General features: G+C 47.6%; 2 protein-coding genes across 4 annotated transcripts in view; both read right to left on the bottom strand.

Moving 5' to 3' along the window:
* Positions 1-299: 299 nt before the first annotated feature.
* Positions 300-16,565, bottom strand: LOC133970860 (neurabin-2-like). Its single transcript, XM_062407963.1, has 15 exons — positions 16,361-16,565; positions 13,110-13,505; positions 12,577-12,785; positions 12,095-12,487; positions 11,300-11,977; positions 5,261-5,393; positions 4,688-4,808; positions 4,304-4,408; positions 3,936-4,071; positions 3,391-3,534; positions 3,181-3,234; positions 2,897-3,028; positions 2,693-2,790; positions 2,509-2,605; positions 300-1,953 (listed from the first exon to the last, which is right to left on the bottom strand). Exons 2-15 carry the CDS (start codon positions 13,429-13,431, stop codon positions 1,897-1,899), a joined length of 2,679 nt encoding a protein of 892 aa, XP_062263947.1. The 5' UTR covers positions 13,432-13,505; positions 16,361-16,565; the 3' UTR covers positions 300-1,896.
* A 1,366-nt stretch (positions 16,566-17,931) lies between these two features.
* Positions 17,932-18,242, bottom strand: part of carhsp1 (calcium regulated heat stable protein 1) — an 8,492-nt gene continuing 8,181 nt past the window's right edge. For all 3 annotated transcript variants that reach the window (XM_062408389.1, XM_062408390.1, XM_062408391.1), the window contains exon 5: positions 17,932-18,242. This exon is cut by the window's right edge and continues 691 nt beyond it. The gene's annotated coding sequence lies outside the window, so the exon portion shown is untranslated.

The raw sequence follows: 18,242 nt of genomic DNA, 5'->3' as shown, positions 1-18,242 counted from the left end.
CTTTAATACTTTCTTTCATGACAATTGAATTTGATGCTTCCGGCCGTTAGGATGAAATATCACAGATAAATACATGTTCTGTGTAACCAGGTCAAATACTGGAATAATATTCTAGTTGATTTACGTCAGCTTCTGATCGCCTGCATTTCAACTTCATTTAAACTTTATGAATAAGGGAAAACATACTTTTGACATTTGACAACATCTGAATATTAAAATTGAAATACCACAAAATGTAGAGACGCAAAATAGGATATCATATTTGACTGTCAGACTGAATGTGGTGTGCTGGCAAAAACTTGATTTCACTTGATTTGTTTATTTTAAGGTTCAAAATAATTCAAGCGTCCAATGTCCACAAATACCTGGTTGCTATTATGAGTTAATATGCGTATTAATTCATTTCCGTAATATTAGTAAAAGGAAACAGAAACACTAATGTTTGAGGTCATGAAGACAACACTGACAAGATCTATCATAATGACATTTCATTTTGTTTCCTGCAGCATATTAAAGTGAAAAAGAGAATACTGTTAATTATATTGTTATCAGAAGTCTGATGATCAATATCTGACTCAGAAACACTATTGGTTAGGAACATTTGGCCCCGCCCACTTACGTTTACCTCAACCAATGAGAGTTGTTCTGCCTCGGTAAACGTTTGAACAGTTGACTCGGAGGAGTTCTCTGACTGTGGGAGTTCAGTGGATGTTCTCCATCGACCCTGGAACCTGAGCTCGGGACGTGGCCTCAGAACAACAGACCCAACGGATTCTGCTCTTTCAAGAGAAATCGATGTTTTCCTGCGACATCTCAGGAATGTGGTGCAGGGCGATGGTGGAGCTCAGGACGCTGGAGTGCATGTAAACCCACAGAGAAACACCAACTAATATACAGAAGCTCTAGAAGCACATATGAGACTTTTCACACCCTGTCGGCCCTCGTGTGGATGGAAAGAGATGAAACGCACTGAACCTTCTGCAACGTGCCCATTCGCTCACAGCTCCACCTCACACCCGATCAATTGCTTTAGCCGTTTAAACACTTTTAAATACACGTATAGAATATGTACAAACAGAACGCCACCAGTTCACAGTCCTGCCTGCTTCCTTCCATCGCTCCCAGAGAAATAGAAAAACTAAGTTCTGTCGCTTCCCAGTTGGTCACCGATCAGAAACACATCGGTTGTTCTGCTCCTCAGTTCCTCGGTGGTGGCTTTTTCCTTTAAAGAGTTTTCATCGTGGGTCATCCCGACCACAGAGGCTCCGCCCCAGGATGAGAGTTTTTAAAAATGAGGGGGTCACTTGTCCTCGCAGTTATGAAACAACACTCGTGTCCTCTTCAGGAGAATCTTCAGGAGAATCTTCAGGAGAATCTTCAGGAGAATCTTCAGTCCGGTTCCCAAGCAGCACGACGACCACCACGCGACCTTCGACCTCTTCCGTCCTCTTCTTCTGACTCACGTGCTCGCCCGCTGTGTAAAGCACTTTGTGACAAGCCTGGTTATTAAAAGCGCTTTTTTAAAATAAATTGAGCTGGAGTCCGTTGAGATGAGAGGACGTGAAAGAAAAGCAAATCATCCACAAGTTAAGTACAAGCTGCTGAATGTGGTTTTCTGTGTTGATGGTCAAGCCGGTCGCCAGGTGGACACACAAGGAGGATTGTGGGTAATACCGATTGGTGCGTTCAGGGATTTGGTTACTGACAGATGAGAAGCTCTTTCCTCTTCGTGCGTCGCCCTCCTCTTCCTCTCTTACAGTTGTCATCATTTAATCCCCCCCCCGTCGTTCCCTGTCTGTGCAGTAAATGGTTGATTGGAATGAAATACAGTCCTGGTCGTGATGAAGGCAGAACCCTCCTCTTCCTCACAGGAAGGAGGCAGCGAGCAGCAGCAGCTTAGGAGGTTTTGGGCGGCGTCTTCAGAGCGTCCACTTTGGTCTCCAAGTCTGAAATCTGGAACAGCAACAAAGTGGAGGATGAGTCAGTCTGTTTAAAGTTGCAGATCTTGTTAAATTATCAATATTAATAGATGAGGAATGTTTATTTTCCCTCTGTGATGCCTGGACTGAGATATACTCCATCTTCTGTCTGTCAGGGACTTAAGAATCTTTAAAGTTTTAATAATAATAATAATATTAATAATAAAAAGAAGACAATAATCTCATAGATGTGGACGAAAACTATATTGAACATGTTTTAAATGAGCTCCTGCAGAGGAACTGCAGCGTACGGAGGAGGAAGAGGAGGAAGAGGAGGGAGAGGAGGAAGAGGAGGAAGAGGAGGAAGAGGACGTCACTGCCAAGAGTGAAGAGGCACCGTTAAAACGAGAAGTGATGAAGCCTCAGGGAAAATGCACAAGTCAGCGTTCGGGTTATTAAAAAGATTTTAAAAAGACTGCTGCAGTATTTATGATCCAGAGAGACACCAGCTCAGGATCCGAGTTAAAAACATGTAAATAAAGATTAATGTGAAGAACTGGATCTTTATGAAACACAGAGGGACATTGACCTTGTCCTGCAGGTTGTCCGTCTCTTCTTTGTGCGTCGCATCGCTCTCTTCTTCTGCCCGACGCTGAGCTGTCTCCTTCTTCAGGTGCTCAATCTCCCTGCAACACACAGACACACACAGACACACACTTGAGTTTTGGTTTCATTTACACTTCTCAAAGCTTTATTGTTTTGTCCGTCCGTACTTCTGCTGGTACTCTTTGATCAGCCTCTTGGCTTTGCTGTACTTCCTCTCTAGGGTTTGGTACTGAGACTGGGTTTCCTTTAGGTGTTCATCCACTGCCTGAGAACACACAAACACACAAACACACACGGTCAGTGAAAGTAAACAATTAATTTATTAGTTGTGCTTTTCCAAACCAAACTCTTCCATGAAGCTCACAAGTTACCTTGCACAGGGACTGAGCCTCCATCCAGTAGCCCTCCAGCTTCTCCATCCTCTCTTTGCTGTCCCGGATGTTCTGCTCCAGCTGAGCTCGCTCCATCCGCCAACGCAACTTGTCCTGCTCCGCGTGAGCCAGCTGGAGGAGAGGGGGAGTCAGCGTGGGAGGGAGGGGGAGGTGCGTGGGAGGGAGAGCGAGTGGTAAGTCATCGTTCAAACACAAAAAGAACTGACGTCATGCTCGTGCACATTCTCCTCTGCAAGAGAAGCTGCATGTTTGAGGGTTCTTACCTTCCTCTTCAGCAGCTGGAGCTCCGCCTGCGTTACTGCATGTTTAATCTGGAGCTGCAGACGGGGGGGGGGGATAAATCCCAGATAGAAGTCAGTGACCATTAAACTACAAGTGGAATGAATGAATAAAATAACTAAAAAGTCAGCAGAGCTCATGAATCTGTTCCTTAATGACTAAACCTGGCAAAATATATGTACTCATATTTGTACCTCCTTGAATTTGTGGGCCAGCTTCTCGGGGTCCATGTCCTCAGGAGACATCATGTCCTGGTTCTCCGCCAGGTCGAAAACCTCGATGGAGTTTGGAAACACTGGACTCATCTCCTCCTCCTCGTCTGTGGCGTATTCACCCGTCTGCAGAGAGACGAGGGAAGAAGCACAATGAATCTGTGCAGGACCTTATAAATGTGAAGTTTGTATAACAATGACTTGTGCATTGTGTATTCGCCTGCCTGAGAGGCAGAGATTAACATCAGGCCCCTTATGAAATAACATTATTATCTGAGAAATCAAGGAAAAGGCTCCATCTCACAGTAGTTTGTGTCTTTGTGCCAAACAATAAAGAACTTCTGATTTAGGTTTACGCTCTCACAGTCTGTTACCCTCTCTGACCACAAGATGGAGAAGCTGGACCAGGTTTGAGCTTCAGGCCACGTGGTGACATACAGATGACATTTTGTTACACACACACACAGACACACACACAGAGTTTTGTGCGAATCATGTTGTGTGTGTGTGTCAAACTTGTGGTGTACCTCTTCATCCTCGTCCATGTACTGTTTGTATCTCTGCTCCATCATGTCCCTCTGCCACCTCTCCTGCTCCAGAGTCTGCTGGATCAGCTGGGCCACCTCGCTCTGCTCGCCCGGCTTCTCCCGGCCAATCACAAACCTGGAAAACAACCAACACACACCGGTGACAGACCTGAAAACATCCGACATCCATCGTGCAGGTTAAAGAACTCAACACAAACAACACAGAGCAGCCGTGAACCTAAAGATAACCTTATTTTGTCCAAAATGCATTAAACTAAAAAAACCTTCCACACCTGTATAAATACATGTGTGTCTGTGTGTGTGTGTGTGTGTGTGTGTGTGTGTGTGTGTGTGTGTGTGTGACAGACCTGACGGTGCCGGTGGTGTTGCGGAGGACGGAGGCAGCGAAGGTCTGAGTGACTCCGACCAGGCTGGTTCCATCGACCTCCACGATCAGATCGTTCACCAAGATCCTTCACCAGGGAAAACACACACGTGGTTACTTTCTATGACCCACACATGGTGATGAACATGACAATCACACACAATGAGGATCCTCACATGTGACTCTGAGGGTTCTTGACTGTTAGTAAAGTTTCTCTGGTACTTTGACTCAGAGGATGAGGAGACAAACTGGGATTTGTGAACATGGGCTGTACAAATCAGATGTGATAGATTGATTTCTACACACAGAGCAGGAGTGTGTAGCTGTGTGTGTCACCAGAGGGAGACGTGTGTGTGTGTGTGTGTACCTGTTGTCCCTCTGTGCGGCTCCGCCCTCTGTCACCGTCTTGACGAAGATCCCCAGTTTCTCCAGCCCCATGTCGGCTCCTGCTCCCATTCCTATGATACTGATGCCCAGGCCGTCGCTGTCTGAGACACACACACAGACACACACACAGACACACAACATGGATATTAACCATCAACATATTCATCTGTGTTTAGATACACATTGTTTTACATCTGATGTGTATTCATTTGAACTTTATTCATAATGCAACCCAGCTCAAACCAATAAATAAACTCCATTACTTTTCAAAGCTGCTGATCACTCGTCAGTCTTGTGGCTGTTGTGCTTTAAGAGCAGCTGTCATGGATGGTTGCTGGTTCAAATCCACGGCCTCCTTGCTGCTAATTAGGCTAATCTGCGCTAAATTCAATCCCATCAAGGGATTATGGAGCCGAGGCAGACAGACAGCCCAGCAGCGCCCTGTCAGTGGGTGTGTGTGTGCTTTTCATAAGAGGCTTGACTGAGTGACACTCAAAGATTGTTAAAGTGTGTGTGTGTGTGTGTCTGTGTGTTAGTGTGTGTGTGTCTGTACCTTTCTCCAGCTCAACGGGAAATAGATCCAGCTTCTCCACTCTCTTCTCCAGCTCGTACTCGGCCGAGGCGGCCATTGGATCCACGTCATCGTTACGTCGGTCGTAGTCCTCGTTGGAGTAGGTGGTGAAGACCTAAAGACAGGTCAAAGGTCAAAGGTGCAAAGCTCCTAAGGATGTCAAAAGACCTGCTTCTCTATTCACTGTAGAGCACTCAGAAGGTTCCCTGAGGAGCTCCTTCGTGAAGATCCCACAAAGAAAACAAACTAAATATTGATTTTACATTATTCCTTCCATATTTTAAATCTTAGGTGTTAAACATGAGAGCAGTCATGTGACATCCAGATTGGTTCAGTCATCGTTTCCAGAGGAACAACTTGTTTCATGAAGTTCCAACAACAACAACGACAGTAACACGCACTTCCCATGTTTTAAAATGACATCATCACATGTCCTCAGCCGTGTCCTCAGCTCCATCACCAGCCCCACTCTGACAGCTTCACTTTGAAAACTCCTCCATCAGCTGCTCTGCACCAGCATCAGAGAGAAGGAACACAAGCTCCTTAATGGCGTTCAGCATCTTGCTTGCATCTCAGAATTCAGACTGGAACCTTCAGGTTGGTGGACGACCCTCTTTACCCCCCGAGCCACAGCTCTGTGCATGTTACATAAACATGAACCGTGGTGCAGGATATAAACACAACATGTTCCTGCTGCTCTTATGAGACAGATTCAGTAAGGACACTTCCTTCCATCCTTTCTCCTGCTCTCGATCTGCCCCCCCCCCCCCCCCCCAGAAGGTCAGCTTCCTTTCCCCCTCGCTGACCATCTCTGATCACATGACCCGTTTCCTTGACCACCACAGGCTTGCCCAGTGTGACTTTGGCACAGGAACCGATTTGCTCCCAGTCCCTGTCTGGAAGATATGCTAATATGTGATAGCATGTGTGTGTGAGTGAGAGAGAGAGTGTGTGTGTGTGTGTGTGTAAGGGTGTGTGTTTGTGTGTGCGTGTGAGACAGACATACAGACAGAGCCAGAGGCTGTAATGTGTAGGAGGTGCTTGTTGCAGTATTATTTATATTCCCCTCAAAGTCTCACACACACACACACACACACACACACACACACACACACACACACACACACACACACACACACACACACACACACACACACACACACACACACACACACACACACACACACACACACACACACACACACACACACACACACACACACACACAGGGGGAGTGATTGTTAAACTCCTTCCTGTTGTCATATTTCCTTCCTGTTGAGTAACTTAAAAGTGTGTGTGTGTGTGTCACAGTCAAAGCTCTGTGTGTTGCATTGGCACCAATGAAAGTGAATCACTTATGAGCTGTTCCTGTTATTTACATTTAAAAATATCAATGAATCATAATTATTCTCAGGTAATGTGGAAAGTGAGGTGAAGCATCTTTTTCCTTGATTTCTATGTTCAGACTGAATCTAGAAATGTGTTGAACTGTGTTTAACTTGCTGCTGGGTCTTGTTCAGTCGGTCGGAAAGGGGCGGGATTCAAACCAGGAACCTTCTTGCGGTGAGCTGCCGGTGATAATCACTGCTCCACCGTGCCGCCCTTAGTTCAAACAGCTTTTCGAGATTTGTTCATTTTAAAGGAGGTGAAACGTCAAGAGCACTTCTCTGGGTGGGTGCAGTAAAGTTCTTCATTATAGAAAATAACTTCATCATAATGGATCTGAAATAAACGCTGACTGGTTATTGAATCCAGGGTCAGCAGGTCGGGTTCGGTTTAAAGGTGTCCAGTTTACAGGGAATTGAAATTCAGCCGTTCATCACTTCAGTCACATGGTCTTCCACTTTTACTGCAACAATAATGTGCATTTTATTTTGGCGGGGGCAGCTGGGCTCATGTGACGCTCTAGAACGAATCACTGCGAGTTTGAAACAGACTGTCCCTTAACCCCCCCCCCCCCCGGCCTGACGCAGACCACCAGATAAAACATGATCATCTCAATAACACTTCTCTATAGACACGATTTAAATGAACAAATTGATTTGAGTGTCACTAAATGTTTTTAGTCGCTAAAGGAGCTGAGTGAACTTTTCATACCGAGCGTGACTCGTTCCCTAAAGGCTCCGTGCAGCATAGATAACATGAACAGAATAAATAACTGTTTATTGACTCACATGGGCAGGACGGGGGCTTTAATGACCCCCCCCCCCCCCACACACACACACACAATAACCCTCATGGCTCGGACCTGATGCTGCCTCCTAAAATTGACAGCCACTGCATAATCTGGCCATTCAGGAGCCAGCTGGAGGGAAGCCAGGCCCAAGCAGCAGAAGCTGAGCGGCCGCTCTGAACTCCTGTTGTGCGTTTGTTCCTGCAGGTTGTGTGTCTACCGGAGAGGCCTCAGAGAAGCACAACAAATCACACACATCCAGAAGCACTCCGATCATCACGCTGACAGATGCGGTTTGGGATCAGGAGTCGTTTCTAGTTCTGATTGTTAGACACAACTTTGAGTTTTGGACTTTTGATAACACAAAGCTAGTTTGATAATATCAGCCGATAGACACACAACCATTGTTGATTTAGTGGAACTCATTCACCACCACCTTCCATTTCCTGGTTTGGAGTTTTCAGGTGTTTTTCACTGTTGGATTGTATATTTCATTATTTTATAGAAATTACAAAAAGATATACAAGGTTCCAGTGGAGCATCATTTACACACTTAACTGAAACCAGAGGTGTGCGTTGAATATGTTGTGTCATGTTCGTACAAACTCACTGTAGGAGACATTATGAGAAGAATAGGAAGATGTTCTTGCATGAGGCTCATCGCTGGACGTGCACGGTGTCCAGCTTCTCTATGTTCTGTATTTCTGGAGTTTGGAGTCAGACACAGTCTCCAGATCACTGGGGTCCAACTGTCACAAAGGTCTGATTCCACTTGTTTCTGTGGACATCTCCTGAACTCGGCTCGGCCTCCGCTCGGTGTGCACACTGCTCTGTCTGTGATGTCTGTTGTCCCAGCTCACAGTTCAATTCTGCAAATCCCTGCTCTCACTTTTCACCACTGCTGCTTCTGGTCTGTAGCCCGGCTCGTTCTGCAACTGACAGTCGAGTACTTCCTGTTTGCACCGGCACAGTGGTCATGTGATGTGTTTACAGGCGTGTGAATATGAACAACATAAAAATTAACGTGGAGCCGAAGCACCTGATTGGCTGGAGATTGTTTGAAAACATTGAAGCAGAGCGGACTCAGTGTTTGTCGTGTGAAATCAGGTGAGTTTATAAATACACACACCGGGGGGGGGGGGGGGGGGGGGGGGGGGGGTCCATCAAACAAAGGTCTGCTCTGTGATTCTTGTGACTCCCATGTGTGTGTGTGCGTGTGAGTGTGTGTGTGTGTGTTTGTGTGTGTGTTCTTTTTTTCCCCAGAGAAAACAAACACACCCTGCCACATTCCAACCACCTGACAGAGGTACACTTGTACTACACAACTGAGTGTGTGTGAGCTGGAGACAGATGCAGGACCGAGCATCAGGTTCTCCACAGCCTGTGATCAATCCGTGATCGAACCGTCATGTCAGCTCCTCAGCAGCTGCAGGTCGGAGGTCAGAGGTCGGAGGTCGGACTTCTGCGTGATGAAGGGACTCGTGACGTTAACGCAGCGATGAGCAACAGGTTTTGACGCTGAGCAGCAGACATGTCGGGACAGAGCGTCTGTTGGCGGTCGCTCTGCTCCCTGCAGCAGAACACGTCTGTGAACATGCAACACAAGCTCCGGGTCTCAGGGCTTCGCTCACTCCGCATGACGCCGGCTGGAAGCTAAACCCATGATCCATATGACCTCACTGTGATGTGCATGAAGAGCGTTCCAACACGAGGATTCAGACTCTTCTGCTTTCGCCTGCCCTGAGGCTGAAGCAAGGCACTCTGAGGAAACACCGGTGTATTCTGTGTGACTCTAGTCAGGACCTGTTCAGTTTATGACATCACAGCTTCAAGCAACAACAGACAACACTGCTTTATTATCAATGTTAATTCCCAGAATAACGCAGACTGGAGATGCCGGGGATCGAACCTCTGACCCTCTGGTTAATGGACATGTTCGGACCCTGGCAGCAGCGTCAGAGAGGTGAAAGCGGGTTGGGCTTCTGGGTGAGACCGAGGCTCAGTGTGGAACCTGTGAGGTGGATCTCAGTGTGTGTTGCACGGCGCTCGCTCTGAGAGGAGCCGCTGAAGATGAGGCCGATAAAGAAGTGAAGGAGGCGGCGGCAGGAAGTGTGATCCTACTTCAGAGCAGAAAACAGAAGAATCGTTCTGACTCAAACATCCAGAGACAGACTCGTTATCTTCTCTTTAACATCAACTACTACGACTTCTCTGAACGTAGCACCGGTCACACCACACACTGATGATAAACCCCCCCCCCCATCAGATGCTGCGGCTGCTACGACAGCTGCAGCAGTTACCTTCAGAGGATCGGCCTCAGGCCTCAGATCCACTTTGAGCTGCACTGTGGCCACAGAGGTCGGTGGTTAAATGTCTCAAGGTTCAAGAAAACGAGAAGAATTCAGTTTCGACCTCACGTTTGGCCTCGCTCCTCCACGTGCATGAGCGGACATGACGGGTGTGATCCCCACTGTCTGTCACCACACACACACACACAGACACACACTGCTGTAAGACGTCTCAGGCTCTGTCCTCACGCTCTACACTGTTTGCTCTATCGCTGCGTGTTGAGACGTGTTTCACGATCCACTGGGTTCCACCAGCTGACTGCTGCAGTGAGGGGGTGTGCAGGAGAAACCAGCCACACAGTACAAAGAGAGCTTCTTCTAAACACACACACACACACACACACAGTGAGCTACAGTCAGCAGGATTCACTGTGGCGAAACTGAAGACCGACCCCCCCCCCCCCTCCATCAACACTGCGTGCCAGTGCTGTTAGAGAAGGAGGAAGTCAGCGAAGCTTCTCAGTCATTTCCGTCTCTTCTGTCACAGTCTAGTTTCTGTGTGGATAGTTGAACACATCCTCATGAGAAGCTTCACCAACTAAAGAACAGATCATTAAAGCTTCATTAACTGATCTGACTCGGATCTATATCTATATCTATATCTATATCTATAGTGTTCTATAGTCCTGTAGATTCATGCTGTACAACATCAGGAGAATACGCCCCCTTCTCACTCAGAAGGCGGTGCAGGTTCTGGTCCAGGCTTTGATCATCTCACGTCTAGATTACTGTAACTCGCTCCTGGCAGGTCTACCTGCTACTGCCATCCGACCTTTGCAGCTCATCCAGAATGCAGCAGCTCGACTGGTTTTTAACCAACCTAAATTCACTCACACTACTCCTCTCCTCCGCTCCCTTCACTGGTTACCAGTGGCTGCTCGCATCCGGTTCAAAACACTAGTACTTGCGTACCATGCTGTGAACGGATCGGGTCCAGTCTACATCCAGGACCTGGTCAAACGCTACACCCCACCCCGTTCACTCCGCTCTGCTTCGGCCAATCAGCTCGTTGCTCCCTCACTGCGAGCTAAACAATCATCAAAAACACGACTGTTTTCCGTCCTGGCTCCTAAATGGTGGAATGAGCTCCCCATTGACATCCGGACATCAGAAAGTCTACACATCTTCCGCCGAAAACTAAAAACATACCTCTTCCGACTTTACCTTGAATGAATAAAAAAACAAAAAAAAACACAACAAAAAAAAAAAAAACACTAACAACTTTTTGAAACTAACACTTTACTAGCACTTAAATGGCACTTACTTATAACACTTTGTAGTTTTGCCTTATTTGAAGAAATTGTATTTTCTTGATTCTTGTCGTCCTTGGTATGTACCCTCGGGTTTGAATGCACTTATTGTAAGTCGCTTTGGATAAAAGCGTCAGCTAAATGAAATGTAATGTAATGTAATGTAATATAGTCTCTGAGGTCAGGTCTTCAGTCCTACAGGGAGCAGTGATGTCTCAGGAAATGCATTGTAGAGATATGTAGCACTCACCTTGATTGGCTGAACGCTAAATTGAATCTTCCTATTGGATGGAGGCGGCTCCTCTTCCTCGGGGAGGCCTGCAATCTCAGAACAACTGGACTCGGGCTGATACGGCTCCTCGTCTTCCTCGTCCTCATCGTCCAGTTGGCTCCCCCCAGAGTCCTCCTCCCCAAGTCCGCTGTACGCACTGATATCCACCAGATCCCCCTCCGAGTAGTCCTCCTTCCTCGAGCCATCATCGTCGTTCTCCTCCTCCTCCTCCTCCTCCTCCTCCTCCTCCTCACCCCCCCTCTCAAAGTTCGCTCCTTGCTCCTTCGAGGAGGGAGAAGAACCTGGAGGCTCTTTTTCTCCATTTTCCAGCGAGGCGTGAACCTCGGCCTGCACCAGCCTGGCTCCGGCCTCGGACCCCTCGCTGGGCCCGTCCAGATCCTCAGCTGGTGGCTCCCGGTCTGGAGCCGCCGTACTGGAGCCCCTGGCTTCAGTCCCTGCTGGCTGCGCCTCCACGCCTGGTTGGGCCTCTGAGGAGGAAGAGGAGGATGCGACAGCCGCTGAGGAGGAGATGGAGGAGAGCTGGTCTCCTGACTGTCTGGACCCATCCTTCTCCTCGCTGGTCACCACTCCTTCCGATCGCTCTGCGTCTCCTGCCCTCTCCTCGGGGGCCTCCTTACCAGGAGGCAACGACTTTACCTGAGAGAAAGAGAGAGAGAGAGAGACAATCAGCTCACAGCCTTTGGTTTATGCAAATTAACCAACTGCCTTTTCTGACTTCCTGCATTTTTTTAAGGTAAACACATCCCCCCCCACCTTCCTGCCGACAGCCTCTCCTCTTGCTGGAGGTTTGGGCTTCGGGGCCAGGGCAGGAGCTGACCGACGCTGGGGGGGAGTGGGGTCGCTTGGCGGCTCGACCTTCTCGAACACGGCACTGAGCTGGCTTACGGTGGGGCTGACGGCGTCACCGGGCCCGACCGAGGCTGCAGCAGCAGGGATACTAGATGGAGGTGGAGCGGGAGCAGGAGCAGGAGGTGGAGTGGGAGGTGGAGGTGGAGGTGGAGCTGGAGCGGAGGGTGGGGGGTCGTCAAGTCGGTCCAGAGCCTCAGTGGAGCCGTTGAAGCGGGCCACCACATCGAGACGGCTGCCCTGGAAGCCCGAGGCCCGCTCCTTCTTCAGCAGGATCCGGTTGGTGGCCGCTTGCTTCTCCTGGAGGAAACACAAAGACTCAGGTTCTGACTTCTGGCCGACAAGTAAGTGCACAAACATTTACACAACAAACACAGACCCCTTCTGACCTGTAGAGTCCGCTGCTCGAAGATCCTCCGGGTCTCCTGCAGTTTGGTGAAGCCCACGGAGGAGCTCTCGCCCTCCCCACCTGGTTTGTGGTCAAACCGGTTGACCTTCTCCGAGACCGTGCCTCCGAGTTTGAGCAGGGCGCTGTGGTCCACGTTCTCGTTGAGGCTGGAGGCGCGTGGCAGCGACAGCTTCACCGCCTGGTCTGCACCTGAGAGGGAAGGGCACAAAGGGTTGCTGGTATGATTCCGGTTGCTTCTAACACTCTAGCGCAGGAGATCTGAGCACAAGCAGGAGGTGTGAGAGCAGGGTTTGGAATGAGAGCATCACTAAACCCGAAGGTGAAATCAATACGTCCTGCCCTCAAACTGAAAGTTCTGCAGGGAAACTGGATCCGGATGATGGCAGTGCCCATGTAGGGACGTTTTAAACACTGAAATTAAGTTGGTAGAGGTTCAAGCTAATAGTTACTGATCATCTCCAGATCCTCTCAGTTCTCCTGCTCCTAACACGGTTTGTTTTCAAAGCTCCGTACCGATCAGCTTGGCTCCTTCCTCCTCGTCTCCAGGCGACTGCATCTGCATGAACATGTTCTTGATGCGGTGGACGTTGGATCCATATCTCCGGCCTCTCCCGGTCGGGCGAGGCAAGGGGGCGGGCTTTGAGGCCGGGTCAGAGCCCCCCCCGTTGGCGGCGTTGTTGAGGTGGTCGGTGGCCTTCTTCAGAGCCGCCAGCCCCGCCTCGTAGGCGTTGCGATGGGGTGAGGGACTCCGCAGGTTCGAGCTCCCGCTTCCCCCGCTGCTCCCCCCGGACGCCCCGTTGCCCCCCGTGGCCGACGGGCGCTCAGTCTTCATCATGTTTGGTTGATCAGACGCCTCCTGATGAGCGGGACGGGGAGGACAGCATCCTGGAGCTGCTTGAGGGTCGCCTCCTGGATCACACACACAGATCAATCGTTAATAGATCATTTTCTATGATAACTAATCAATAACAGATCCTGGTCAAACTGCCCGTCTCTTTGGAAACAACAAATATGAAAGGTTGGTACTTTACTACTTCAAAGGATATATGAAATTTAACAGTTTATCAGATGAGACAGAAGCGGACACAGCCTCCAACACACTGAGGGATTCCTGTGAGAGTTCACAGCTGAGGTGTGAAGACGACTGCTGTCGCTCAACTTACATCAACACAATTATACAACATGTAGCTCGACACCCGTCGACACAAACACAGTCTGAATACGTTGGTTCCTCCAGTTTGAATAAGACAAATACTAAAGACTGATTCTCCACTGCCCTGCACTGCAAGATGTCATCATTAATTACTGCTGGTGCTGGTCCTTATCAACTGGACCAATCAGAAGCTGCTCAACACAACGTTGCCCCAAACAGACTGGTACACAACAGTGAATCTATCAATACACATCCTCCATCGGGACGATCGAGTGGAGCATGGACCATTACACAACGTTACACAACATACAACTGTTGTGATGTGGCACAGTTTTATAAAATCATTTACACCTAAACTAACCGATAAATGCAGGTTTTTCTAACGTGGGTAAATAAAAAAAGGCGATTGAATCCATTCACATCAAGTGGGTTTTTAACCAATAGAAAAGAGGCTTTGTCAACAAGGCTCAACTTCACACAGCAGCTCAGAGAGTTTCCCTAATGCTGGAGAAACGTGTTTGAGACAATCTGTCAGAAAACAGACTAAAAAGACTTGTTTTTTAAATTAATCCCAAATCAACGGTTTGTCTCTGACTTTCTAAAAACCTGCTCCAACAGGACGAATGGAACTCGCTGGTGTCATTAGCTACAAACACAAACATGCCTCCGAGCGGAAAGTGGATGAAACAAGTCGGATCATGTTTGTGTTTATCTGGTAACACACGTTCATGACTTCCATGACAACGTCAACACACTGGGTGTTTTCTAATAGAATTTAAACAGCACATGCTGAAAGGCATCCTGGGTAACGTAGGAAAGGTCGAACCAGTTCCTGCCTGGCCCCCCCGCTGACTCCAGATGGCACCACTGACCACGGGAGGACAGACGCACAAACACACACATACACACACACACTGCAGCCGCTGCACGTCTTGTGACATTGTCTTGCCAAATAGTCGATCATCACACAATGGTCATGGGAACAGACGCCTAAAGAATCTGACACACACACACACACACACTACAATATGAAATAAAAACATCACAACACAACTGCACCAACCATCTTCATCCTCACTTCAAGCACTTGTGTTGTTTTCTTATTTCTAACATCAAGAAATGTGTTTTCAATTCACAGTATCCACAAAAAAAACTTCTAGAACTTCTAAAACCAAACGGGGCCCATAGTACTTTGTCCGTAACACCTCAGAGAAAACACAGACTGAGCTCAAAGGAAATAACTTTGTGTTTATGTACAAACGGTTTATAACATTTCCACACAAACCACTACAGTGGAAGTGTATATAAAAGCTTTTATTATCTTATTTTGGATCCTGCAGTCTCCCTCACACTGAGCTGCCTGCTGCTGTAACAACCTGGTGTGTGGATCAATAAAGTTTGAGCTGATAAATAAGTGTGTAGCTTTCTCACACCTGCAGGAAAACATCACCGGACCCAGCCTGTGTCAGAAAGATGCTGAGGAACTAGTTTCATGACGTGTGAGGATGTGTGACATGACCCTCATCACACAAGTCACACCGAGGACTTACATGCAACCAATCACATATGTCTTTGTGTCTGTGTGTGTGTGTTTGTGTGTGTGGTCAGCACGTGACCCGCTGCAGCTCCACATGCACTGTGTTCATATGCTGGGTGATAATAATCCCTCATGGCTGCAGCATCTCCTGCGTCACTGCTCCACAGAGGAAACATTATAACAACGACTGCATCTGTTCACATGCACAATCCCTGCATCTGTGCACGCTGCTGGCCGGGCCTCGTGCAAAGGTCCACACACACACACACACACACACACACACACACTGAGGCTGCTGCTGCTGGCGAGAGAGAGGCTTTGTTGGCATATCCTCCATATACTGCCTTCTCCAGACCCCCATCCAAAAACAGCCTTTTTTTGGAGGGTAATGCTTTTCTAGCGTATATATTCAAGAATAACACCACATTTAACACCTATTGTGAGTCGTTGTGTTGTGGTGAAACATTCGGCGCGTATATTATACATGTAGTATTGTTTACTACATTAAAAGGCCCATGTGTTTGTGTGGTTCGCGTGTTGTCCCACCATTAGCCCAACGTCACAATACAATTGAGCTGAGCGCTGTGCTCGCAGGGATTATTGGATTTTAATTTGAATGAGGCTAAATCTGATTAATAATTAATGTGCCGAATTATATAAAAGACCCAGAGGAATGCGAAGCGCTACGAATCTACGGCCTTGGACGTGTTTACTTCTGCGGGGAAGCACGGGGATCTAAAACAGCCGGATTTACGATGGGGTTCTGCGTAGCGTTCTTTCCGGAGACGAGCGGGCGGTTATCGGGTGTTTTGTCCCGGCTCCGGTGGATCGGGTCGGTCACATCCAGTTCAAACTGCCGGTAACAGCGACCAGCCGGAGCGGCCCGTGCTGGTCGCTGTTAGCGGCAGGTTCGGGACCCGCAGGCCGGCGGATGGTTCGCCAGGCCCCGCTGCTGCTGCTGCCTTGCCGCGTCGCTTCCTGGAGCCTCACACACACGGACACATTGAACCAGAGGAGCCGGAGAAGAGCCCGGAGGAGCCGGGGCTCAGTGCGGCCTCTGCCCGTCTCTCCTACCTTGTGTCGCGGGTTGGAAACTGTCCGGTGTCCGTTAGGATCCGAGGTGGAGACGCTCCATTGTCCTGCAGCTGCTGATTCCTCCTCCAGAGGGAGAACACACACTGAGTCTCTGCTCCTCCCTCATCGGCTCTCATCCCTCCCTCCTCCTCTCCTCCTCCTCCTCCTCCTCTCCTCCTCCCTCATCCTCTGCTTTCCCCCATCCCTCCTCTTCACCTCCTCTTCTGCTTCTGTCACTTCTTATAGTCTTTAACCTTTATAAACAGTCTGTGGTTCAGAGTGAAGTAAGAAAACTTTGTGTTCATCCTTCCTGGTTTATCTTTTACCGTCATGAATATAATTTGCTTTATTAAGTTTTATAAATAAGTTTGAATGATTAACTGCTGTTATCTTCTTCGTATACTAGTGCAGTGCTCTTTATAAACAAACTGAAGCAACATAAGAATTGTTCTATGTTTTTATAGTTTATTTAATTTAATTTCACTTCCATGTCAAAGTTCCACTTTACGACACATCACAGATTTTAAGCTATGTTTATTTTTGCACGACATCTCAACCCAGAGAATATTTAAGTGTTTGAAATAATTTATTAAATATACATTTCTTTCTTGTATTGTAGATATTTATCATATCCTCATTCATCGCTTCACCCACTGGGGGAACTCTCTCTCTCTCTCTCTCTCTCTCTATTTCCCTGATCCTCTGTCTCTAGGTGTTTGTGTCAGGGGCCTTTCAGGGTCTCACGTGGAGACCAGGCGACCTCTGCTGGCCAGACCAAGTAAAAGTAAATGTGCAAATGATGCAGCTATTTATTTTACTGTAACAACAATAATCTAAAATAATAATAACAATCCATGAACTGAACCCCTTTGAGGGTCGAGTCAGGAGCTGGAGCAGAACCCAGCTGACGTTGGGTGAGAGTTTGACAACAACAACAACATCAACAACTTTGATTTGTTATCAAAGCTCCAGGTTTCCCAAGGTAGCTCAACAATTAGAAAACGAGAAGTTCAGTAATATAGAAAATAATAATAATAATAATGTCTTCACTAGTTTAACTGTCAGTTTTATATTTATTCCAGATCTAATGATCCTCCACTGTGAAAATACAGAGAGACCTCTGACCTGGTTGTGAAGCTGTAGTAGGGAGATGTGGACAGTAGAGGGCGGTAGAGGTTAAACAGACACTATATTGTTTGTGTTCGTTTCACTGAAGAAAACCTGTTGACATATTTTTACAAGTACAACATATACGCTTGTTAAATATGATCCCAAATTTTCAGTAAATTAGTTTTTTTCCTGTGTCATAATAATCCTGAGCTTTAAGCATATGAAGCTTCTTCTCTGTGCTTGTGTTTGTCATGAAAACAACATTTACTGATTAACTTGACTAAAGGTCGAACTCTGAAGAAACAATAATCAAATAGAGACGTGAGAAGGATTCTGACATGAATCTTGTTGTGTCTGTTAAGTGTGAACAGGAATATAAACAGAACATTATCACGTAAACATCAGAACTGAAGTGATTCTTATTCAGAAAAGGAATGAGGTCACAAAGAGGAACATTTCAATCCAGTTGAAAATGCTTTAATTACTTCTGAGAACTTTTCATACAACCACCCACACACGAGGATGAAATACAGAGGAGCTGGTTTATAGGCACAAGGAGAGGAGTGAGTTGTGTTGACAGAAGCAGACACACACAGCGAGTTCACCACAGTTCACCAGCGATTGACCCCCTGCTGAGATCCTCCTCGCCACAGGAAACAGATCTTTTCTTCGACTCGGTTCGAAATCTTCTGTATTTGTGACTGAGCCTTAACAATGGAAAACAACCTCCTGCTGCCGGAGCCTCACAGCGACCCCCCCCCCCACAGGAGTC

The sequence above is a fragment of the Platichthys flesus genome, chromosome 16, assembly GCF_949316205.1.
Source record: "Platichthys flesus chromosome 16, fPlaFle2.1, whole genome shotgun sequence".
NCBI classification, from domain to species: Eukaryota; Metazoa; Chordata; class Actinopteri; order Pleuronectiformes; family Pleuronectidae; genus Platichthys; species Platichthys flesus.
This window is presented reverse-complemented; position numbering and strand designations above follow the sequence as displayed.